General features: G+C 29.6%; 1 protein-coding gene across 2 annotated transcripts; it reads right to left on the minus strand.

Annotated features, from left to right (window-relative positions):
• Nucleotides 1-5,791: 5,791 nt before the first annotated feature.
• LOC110641364 (G-type lectin S-receptor-like serine/threonine-protein kinase At1g11300) lies at nucleotides 5,792-9,392 on the minus strand. Of its 2 annotated transcripts, none has more exons than XM_021793057.2 (7): nucleotides 7,902-9,386; nucleotides 7,622-7,762; nucleotides 7,339-7,538; nucleotides 7,029-7,239; nucleotides 6,677-6,914; nucleotides 6,440-6,587; nucleotides 5,792-6,309 (listed from the first exon to the last, which is right to left on the minus strand). In XM_021793057.2, the coding sequence occupies exons 1-7, from the start codon at nucleotides 9,259-9,261 to the stop codon at nucleotides 6,001-6,003; spliced, it is 2,607 nt and encodes an 868-aa protein (XP_021648749.2). In that variant the 5' UTR covers nucleotides 9,262-9,386; the 3' UTR covers nucleotides 5,792-6,000. The 2 variants fall into 2 exon arrangements, 1 of the variants encoding a protein (XP_021648749.2); XR_009146563.1 differs by having other exon boundaries at nucleotides 6,278-6,309; nucleotides 6,440-6,556; nucleotides 7,902-9,392.
• Nucleotides 9,393-10,215: the final 823 nt, after the last annotated feature.

Raw genomic sequence — 10,215 nt, forward strand, 5'->3', positions numbered from 1 at the left:
ACAACTAGGGTACAAAAAAAGGAGAAGATAAAATTTTATTGTTAGATGTAAGCTTCCTGTAGATTTCTTTTTGCTTGATTACGTGAACACCCTTCTTCCTAGAAGCTGCATGGGTGTCAAGATCTTGCTGTAGCTATAGGTTTTAAATTAAAGTAAAAGACTTCGCCAATTAGTTGACAAAATAATTAATTAAAGTTTTTAACATGTTCATGACATGTTGCTTAGCTAATTAATATAACAACCCTAATTAAAGAAATAGCAACTTGGGTTAGTTTTATAATTGATTTTAATGTTGAATCGAGAGATCTACTGTAGAAAACATTGACATGATTGAACTAAAATGGATCTGAATACATATGAATAAATAAATATGAGTGTGTGGCTATTAACAGTTGCCAAAACTTATCATGGAGATAATTCCATATAGATACAACTAGATAAGTGCATCAGATGCATTCCAAAATGTGGAGCCCTAGCAAGAAAAGTGTATTGCTGAGTCGCTGTAATATAGTTGATTAGTGGCAATTTTTGATTAGTAGTTTTAGGCAGCGTCTTGTACCGTCTTCTAATGTCCTTGAGTGTCCGGCTGTGTACCTTCCAGACGATGAAACGAAAGGGAAGTTGATGGGGTTATTTAGTCATGCCGATCGAACAGCTGACCATTCTCAGAGATGAAATTGACAAGAGGAACCTACTACTATGCATAATTTTAGGTTGATGAAGACCTCTGTAATTTGAAATTGAGGAGTGGAAATGATGGTGATGGATGCAGTGAAGAAACATTTTTATCATTTGAAACTTTTGTTGCATGTAGCTCCAAACACAAAGGAAATTTCACAGCAGTTTCCTTCCTCATCACTCTTTGTGTACACAAGTTATTAGAATATGCCTTGTTATCTACTCCAATGGCTAGAATTCAGATAATCCCATCATTTCCATTAGAAAATAAATTAAGCTTTTGATCTTGTTTACTAATTTATTTAAAAATTAGATAGACTCTATGTATAATTAAGTTAATTAATCTGTTTGTTTTTCTTTTTAATTATTTTAAAATTAATCATAAATGGATCCTCATGTAGTAAAAATACACAATTCTATACTTCCGTTGCTCACGTTGTTATGTCATAAGTCATGAGCGCAGACAACTCTTCAAAAAAAAAAAAAAAAAAAGAAAAGAAAACTTAGTGCAGACAAAATTACTTACTCAACTCGATTCAAGTTCAGTTGGGAACGTGATTAGCGTATACGTGGCAGTACATGCATGGAAGTTCGTTGGCATGAGGGTTAAGGTCATGAGCATTTAGCTGGAGATGACGAGAATAGTTAACTGTTTTTTAGGCTTATTATATATCCTTCTGTATTTATCAATTAAGTATGATATCAGCATATATATAAAATATTGAAGCCCGCAGCATTATCACATTTTTGAGAAAGAATATCGATCCATTCAATTCCTGGGTCCGAATGAGCTCATTAATTTAATATGGCTTTATATATTAAAAGCACTGAGTTGCACATGATGTCGTTGGAAAATTTGCATATATTAAGAGCATTACATTAATTTAATAAGTGAATGTGGGTGTATATAATACTTATGTTACATAATATATAATTATTTATTAATCAAATATAAAACACTCAAATTAAGCACTTAACATTTATTTATTAATTTTGTGCAATTTGTTCATGTGACATTTTTTTTTAATTTTAAGTCACTCTCTTTGTTTATAATAATTTATTTATTTTTCCTATATAAATTAAATTAATTATCAACAATATTTGATAATAAAAAAACTTAACCCTAACCCCTCTTTATCTAAATTTTCTTCCTCTTTTCTCTTCTTTTTTTTCTCTTATGAGCACTTTGAGGTAGTTATTTATGAGTATTTTTACCGATAGTTACCCTTCATCTTTTCTTTTTTATTTTTTTTATTTTTGTGTTTTTCAATAATTTTCAAATTTATATCTTTTTAGGATAGATTTATGTTTGCTCTTGGTTTATTATTATCGATAGATATAAGTTTATCTTCTCCTGTGAAAAAATTTGTTATCTCCTCTTCTGTGAGGATATGATATTTTCTTTTTTATGAGTATTTATTATTTTTTCCATTATGAGCATCAATTTTCTTTTTACTTTTTATTATGAAATTATTCTGTATTTTATTTTATTATTTGAGTAGCAATGTTATAATAGAAAGTATAGATTTTTTCTTCGTAGAATATCAAAATTTGATGATTTCTAGATTCAACTCGTAGAAAAATTGTGGAGTCGAAAAGTGATAAACTACCACTAAGTGAAGAGCGCCTTCGGGCAAATAATTAAATCAAATACTCCATGAATACAATAAACTCCTAAGATAATTACTATTATATTTTGTACAAATATTTTATCTTAAATTTTCTTATACAAAATTATAATAGAATGAAATTTTATATTTCAAATTTGTATTTTATCTCTATTTAATGAAAGGTCTATTTTTTATTTTTTTAAAATAATTATAATTATTTTTCTTTTTTTAACATTTTATTTCAGTTATAATCATATAAAATCGCTTTGCATACATGCATACGTGCATATTAAGTTTATAATTATTTTCTAATTCTTTAAACTACTTAATAAAATTTAATGTAATTATTTAAATTTTATTATAATTCAGAATAATTAGAATTATGGTGAATATTTTAAAAATTTAAAATCATTTTAAATTAATTTAAAGCCAATTACATTTAAGATTTTAATTCATTAAAAAAAAATTTTCTCTAATATTATTCAGGCTTCAATTCAATGTTCAAACTTCAATGCCAATATTATTATCATTGTCCATTGAATATGTTTGGTGCTGCTTACACACCAAAAATAATTTATTTATTTTTTCAACACTATGTAAAGTTGATCTTGTCCACAACTTCATCATATGATAAGGTGTTTGTTGTTTGCATTTTGTAATTTCAATAATCTGATTGTATTCTTTTTTATCTTTTATTATAATAATGATTTAACACAATCAATATCAGACAATTAATTTTAAAATTAACGATTTTTAGTTTAATAATATTAAAAATATTTATAAAAAAAATTAAAATCATTTATAAAATTCTAATTTAAATAGTTAATAAATTTAAAAATTGACCCAAACAAGAAAATTGATAAGGACTTGGTTTTGCTTCTTAAATCTCAAAGGCTATTGCAAATTTTCACTTATTTTAAAAGCAAATGCAGTAATAGTAATAATAATTTATAAATTTTTATACTTCATTTAAAAAATGAAATAATAAAAAATTTATAAATTTACTGATGAAGTGTGTAAATTTACAGAGTATGAATGCAATGAATATTTTTAATGGCTCAAGAGATTTATTATAAAATTGAATATGTTAATTTTTTTGTTCACATACTTATGCTTTTCATAAGTGCTTACAAATTGTAATCAAACACAACAAGGAAGACAAAATTCAGAAACTGAATTAAATTCAGAAATAAAGATGCCATTTCCTTAGAACTACCATTTTAATTCAACCATAAACATATATCATTTCAATACAATTCAAGCCACCATAAACAAACCATCTCAAATATCACCCTTCCTATACTTTTTCATAACCACATAATAAAAGCCTAATAACAGAGCTATTGAAAGACAAACACAGTCTTCCTCCTCTACAAAACCAACTCTTTATTCAATTAACATATATATATATCATTTTCCAATTTTTTGTTGGAATTTAACAACTTTTTAACTTTTGCTTTGCAATTCATTGCTTAATGTTTTTAATTGTTCACACTATACATTGCTTAGATCCATTTCTTTGTTGTATTATTATTCAACTGCTTTAAGCCTCTAACTTTCTCCTTTAGAACATTTCTCTGTCACACAAAAAATGTCAGCAATTTCTTTTCATTGCCAATGCATAGTGGATCATAGCACTGGAAGAACAAACAGTTGTTTCTCTGAATCAATCCCACTTATATCAACAATCAAAAACCACCAAAAAATCATAAATAATAACTATTACATTTACCTTGCAAGCTCCGCATTTGAAAAATCTATGCACTGAATTCCCTGTCGTCCATAATGTATAAAGTGTAACTCTCACCTCATGTCTGCAAAGAATCATTGATTCACTTGAAAAACTTCTTAGTTTCAGGCAAAGGAGCCATTACCTATAGACATGGAAGCCATTTTTTTGAGCTTTGATTGAAGGTCTCGAGTTTGTGGAAGAAGCAGAAGTTAGGGGAAAGTAGCTATCTCTCAATTTTGGATAAGAAAAAGGATACGTTTTTAAAGTTTCTTCATTTGATCTAATTTTTATTTAAATTAATTAGGTTGATTTAGGGATTAATTAGGGGTTGAGATGGCATCTAATGTGGTAAGTCCATTATGTCATTAAAGGATTAGTTGACGGTAAAGTGTAATTAGAAAAACATAAAAAGTATAAAATTTAATTGATAATTTATTTAATTTAAGGCATAATTGCAAAAAATTTAAAAGTACAATTTTTTTTTTTATAATTTTCTCAATTTATCAATTATATTATTATACTAAAACAATAAACACTTTTACTGCTCTTAAGAACAGTAAAAGTGTTTGCTCTTACCATTTTACTCTTTTACTCTTATACTTGATTTACAATCTGTGACTGAGAAATCCACTTATAAATTAATTTAAAATATTATGTCATTAAATTAATAAAATATTATTAATTTAAAAATATCAATAATTAGAATGTTGTAGATTTTAGTATTAAATATATATTACTTTTCTTATAAATATTTGTTTTTAGTACAATTTTTTTTTTCATAATTCATTTTTCTTCATATATATATATATTATCTTTTTTAATTAGATTATATAATTAAATATTTTTTAAAAAATTATATTTTATTCATTATATTATAATAAATAAATAATAAATTTTATATTATTAATATTAGTTGGTCTTAAACTAAATTATATATTCATAAAAAAAAATGCAATACAGTGAATGATTAAAATTTTACCCCAATTAAATTGATTAAATGATTTCAATAATTATTGATATAGTAGTTTCTTTTTATAAGATGCAAATAAAATATTTTATACTGTCACTAAATAGAATTAGATATATTTTCAGTATAAATATTTTTTTATTATTAATTATATTAATATGATAAATAAAATAAAAAAGCCGCAGAGAAGCTATGGGCCATTAGTTAAGCCATGCCATTAGTACAAAATAACAACAACTCGTGCAAATTAAGGTCCACTTCCGTTGTATTAGCCCAATCCAATGAAGAAATTAACTTATATGTATCTATACGCTATATATAATAATAAATTGAGCTAAACTAATCTGATTTAAAAGAAGACAACAAATAAATTTTAATTTCTTTTATATTTACATTATTTATTACAATAATTACAGCTCTAATTACAAAAAATATGATTTTTTTTTAAAAAAAAAAATTCTAGCATGAACTTTTAAATTTTGCAATTAAGCTCATAAACTATGAAATTTTTACAATTCTATCATGATACCAGATTTCAATCGATTTGCTTTAATATGACGCTTCCTACAAATATGAAATGGTGCTTTTAAGGCATAATTTAAAAAAAAAATTCCCAGTAAAATTGACTATATAAAAACACTGGTAATGAATTAGCATTATCTAAAATAGGAGTTTAGAGTTACCCTTCTAGAAAAACAGATATCACCATTGCTTTGGAGATATTGGAAAAATATTAAAACAGTGCTCTTATATATTTTCCCATTAAGAATTACCACCAATCCAAATTTTAAAATAAAATCATAATAATCTTTTAAAATAAAATAATAAATTAATGCACATCATAAATAGCTTTGTAAAACAGATGATATAAGCCAACTAACTTACTGTAACCGCTATATTGACTAATTTTCTCCACATATCAGCATCCTAATCTGTGGTTTGAAGGCATAATTCAAGTAGTAAATCGACGAATTGATACACCAATATTCTATTAAAGTGCTTTTTTCTCTGACTTACCGAGCTTCCAAAACTGTAATTGTCACGTTATTGACAGTCTCTGGAATTCTCATTGGTGACCTTGATTCCATGGCGCTTCTCACATTTGAAAAAGCAGGTGGTTTCGGAGAAGGCAGGAAGGCACTTTCATTGTTGAGCATTGAAACAACATCAGACATGGTGGGTCTATCTGTTGCGCTTTCTTGAACACAAAGCAGAGCTATTTGAACATATCTCAACAGCACAGGTGTAGATGTAGATGGATCGTTGTCTAATGCTGGATCCATCGAGTTCAATCCACTTTCGCTTGTCCATAATTGCCATGTCTTAGCATCCACAGGCATGCACAAAAGATTATAGCAATAATCAGTATGTCTCAAAGCAAAACTTGACTGCTGTCTAAATGATGCATGTGTAACTGAATCAGAGGGATAAAAGAGGTCAGCAATTACTCACATATCTAAGAAGGTTGAGAGCAGCAGCTTGATAAAGACCAGTGTTCTTCCTGCCACTCACGATCTCAAGCAGTAACACTCCAAAGCTAAATACATCTGATTTGATTGAGAAGAGGCCCTCCAGAGCATATTCAGGGGACATATAACCACTGAAATTTCATTATAAAGATTCATGGTTGCATTGTTATGGTTATGGATATATGCAGAATAATGTATAATCATGGAGTCTGTTACTCACTAGGTTCCAACAATTCTTTTTGTGTTTGCTTCTAACTCATTTCCTCCAAAGATTCTTGCCATGCCGAAATCTGATATTTTGGGGTTCATGTCCTTATCTAACAAAATATTGCTAGCCTTCAAATCTCGATGAATGATTCGTAACCTGGAATACTGGTGTAGATACAGAAGTCCTTGAGCAACCCCTTCAATGATCCTTACACGTGTCTCCCAGTCTAACATCGTACGTTTGGCTGGATCTGTCTTGATTGAATTTAATTTAAAAGAAATGGCAATAAGAAATTGGTGGAACATGAATAATAAAGCATAAAAATCAAATTTGTACATGTGTTAGAATTATGGGAAGCACAAACCGAAGAGAAAGAAATCCAAGCTTTTGTTGGGCATGTACTCGTATATTAGAATCTTTTCATCTCGTTCAATGCAACATCCCAAAAGTCTAACAAGATTCTTGTGTTGGAGCTTGGCTATAAGGAGTGCCTCGTTTTTCAACTCTTCCCATCCTTGTCCAGATCTTCTTGAAAGCCTTTTCACAGCTACCTCTCCTCCTCTCAACAATTTCCCCTGAAATTGCAAATTTTTCAACATGCTCAAATTGGTAAGCTCATGTCATTAAAATTCAGGTTAAAGGTTATGATTGATTTTAAAATCATGGATTTATACCTTGTAAACAGGACCAAATCCACCCTCCCCAAGCTTATTGGCAGCTGAAAAATTCTGTGTCGCTGCAGCAACACTCCTAAAACTGAATAATGGCAATTTGACTTCCTTGTAACTAAAATTTCGAAGACTATTTTCTTCACTGCACTCCTTATTATCATCTTTTATGGTCATTTCTAAATTAAATTGCAATAAATCCCCCCCTGCATAGTGAAAGATAATTAACTTTTTTGCTTTGTGCATGGTATTGCTCATTTCTATAAATGAAGCTGTGAGCAAATTTTACCTTTCCTCATCAGCTTTGTCCTTGCTAGATGAATAAACAAGCATAAAGTAAGCGTTGCAAGAGATGTTCCCAGTATGACAATTGTCCATAGTTGCCTCTTGTTCCTTGCATTCCTTTTGATCTTATTTCTTGAACTAGTGTCTGTAAAACAGAATAAAGAAAGCAATACTGAGTTGTCTCCTCATAGCATAATATGCTTTTGTGAATGTTTTTCACCCATATAAGATGTATACACATGAAAATGGAAACAACACATTATGAGAACTTCCGTTCTCCTTACCTTTAGTACTCAATTCAGAAGCTGCAAGCTTGAGATAAAAGTCTCTGCCATTAGTATCGCCATCTAAAGGTATCTTCAGGTCAAATAATTCGTTTTCCCATACCAAGCACCCTTGATCATAGTCCAAAGCATAAGCAATCCAAGAACAATTGCCTAAGCTAGCTGATCTGCAATCTTCAGTATTGTTAACATGCAACTTCACTTGATTACTGGGCAAAATGAAATTACGCATGTGATAAAACCCATCTTTCTCAAGAACTCTGCTGTCGTTGCACTGCAAACTGGCTTTCCTCACACAGCCTTGATAAGTGTCGCCCTCTTTCCAGGCATAAGGGGAATAGGGCCTGAAACCTTTCAAACAAGTGCATGGTGTATGGGCACTTTCATCGCAGAAGCTGAAAGGTCCACATGAATGAAACCCACATTTAGAAGAAACTAGTGAATTCCATTGGCGGTCATGTTCTGACCATATCTGTTGTTTAAGCTGCCCAGATACATCTAACACAATCCGAGATGTTGCTTTTGTATTTGCAGAAAAAGTCACATACCCTTTTCCACTTGTGATATTTTGGCTCAGATTGAAAGTTGAAATTCGATGCCTCTCATTTTTTGGGATGACCTCGCTAAACCAAAACCCATTGCTCACATACCCAGTATAATGATCCTGTTGCTCCATGGTCATGGTCGAGTTCCTTTCTTGTCCACTGTAAGTAAGTCCTTGGATTGGACTTTTCCAATATGTTTCATTCCCCTGCTTGATGATTAGATTACAAGAACGTAACCCAGAAAAATCGGCCACCAGAGAGAAATTGCCTGGAGTAGGGTCTCCTATGCTGCTCCATGATACTAATGTCCAAAAGTGTTCCGGATTAAATCTAAAATCATCTCCAAGGTTCATTCCAGGCAGAAGTGTATCAGTGGGGTAGTCAAAGCTTTGCCAATAAATTCCTGCCTTTTGGACTTGGCCTTTGAGTATCAAGTTACCTGAATCTAGCAGCTTGGCAAAGGCGTTGCCACTAACTGAAATATTTGTCACTTTATAGGACATTTTTCCGTCTGTAATCATTATGTTTCCATCAGTACTAATGGAAAGAGTAGCAGAATTATGAAATGGGTAGTCTCTATTTCCAACCCAAACAAACTTATTCATAGGAATCCTTGTATACCATATTCCCAAATAATAATTTTCGGTTTTTCCTGGAGAAAAAAAGCCTAGTGAAAAGGTTCCGCCAGCAGATACTATGGTGTGTGGGTGCCTAATTGATTGGTTCGGATATAAAGAATCACTTGCCTTGGAGGACTCAAAGATTGAGAGAGAGATGAAAGCAGTAAAGAATGCGAACAGAAAGGAGGATTCCATCAACAAAGAATTGGTTTAAATGCTCACTTCTCTTCTCAATCTGTTGTTCGTAGTTAACCAGATTTTGCACAGAAGAGAAGGGAAGACTTTGAGTTGGAATATTCATGGGTCAACCAGATACTCCAATATCTGGTACACAGAAAACGCGGTGAAATAAATATTTGTCTATCAAAGAAAATTTTTGAAGGTAAAGTACATGGTTTTAAAGTGATAGTTTTATTAGAGTGCAAGATTTTTTTTTTTTTTTTTAAGAGTAAGGTTTTGAAACCTCTAAAGATACACTTGAAGAGGTTTTAAAAAATCTCCATATACTCTATCAAAACATACTGTTCCTAAACTTCTAACATAGGAGATAATCAATCTTATATTTATAGGAGATAATAAGCAATACTATATTACACCATTTCAGTATAGATATACAGTTAGTAAATATGAAATTACTTAAATACACCATATTAATATGTCTTAGCACTTATGATTTTGATATAGACATCTAAGTAATTTTGCTCATACCAACTCTATCTGTTTGTCTACTCCTGGTGATGCTTAGAAAAATAAATAAATAAATAAATAAAATCTACTCCTGTTGATGTGGTAATTTGAGTGGAGGAAGCTCGCTCTCCATCATTTGGCTCACATTGTTGATGTAGATGGTTCTTTTTTTATTAAAAAGTGTTTAGTATAATTATTTACTTTTATTATTTAATTTAAAATATATTTTTAATTTATAAATTAAATTAAAAATAAATAATTATTTATTTAATAAAATTATTTACAAATAATTTTTAAATAATTTAAGTATTTATTAAATCAAATACTCGCTTAATTTGAAATAAAATTTTATTTTCTAAAAAAAAAAAACTCATAACAACTATATATCTATTTATCTATAATTTATATCAATCTATGATTTTTGTATAAACCTTCCTGATAGAAACTGTTACCATCGACTCT

Source organism: Hevea brasiliensis, unplaced genomic scaffold, assembly GCF_030052815.1.
Source record: "Hevea brasiliensis isolate MT/VB/25A 57/8 unplaced genomic scaffold, ASM3005281v1 Scaf157, whole genome shotgun sequence".
Taxonomy (NCBI): Eukaryota; Viridiplantae; Streptophyta; class Magnoliopsida; order Malpighiales; family Euphorbiaceae; genus Hevea; species Hevea brasiliensis.

Bases quoted from the DNA above. Each gene is read 5' to 3' on its own strand.
- LOC110641364 (XM_021793057.2), bottom strand. From the start codon at position 9,261: ATGGAATCCTCCTTTCTGTTCGCATTCTTTACTGCTTTCATCTCTCTC. The intron at 7,763-7,901 runs GTAAGGAGAACG...TCTGTTTTACAG, and splicing joins TTCTGAATTGAGTACTAAAG to ACACTAGTTCAAGAAATAAG. The intron at 7,240-7,338 runs GTATAAATCCAT...TTGCAATTTCAG, and splicing joins GATTTGGTCCTGTTTACAAG to GGGAAATTGTTGAGAGGAGG.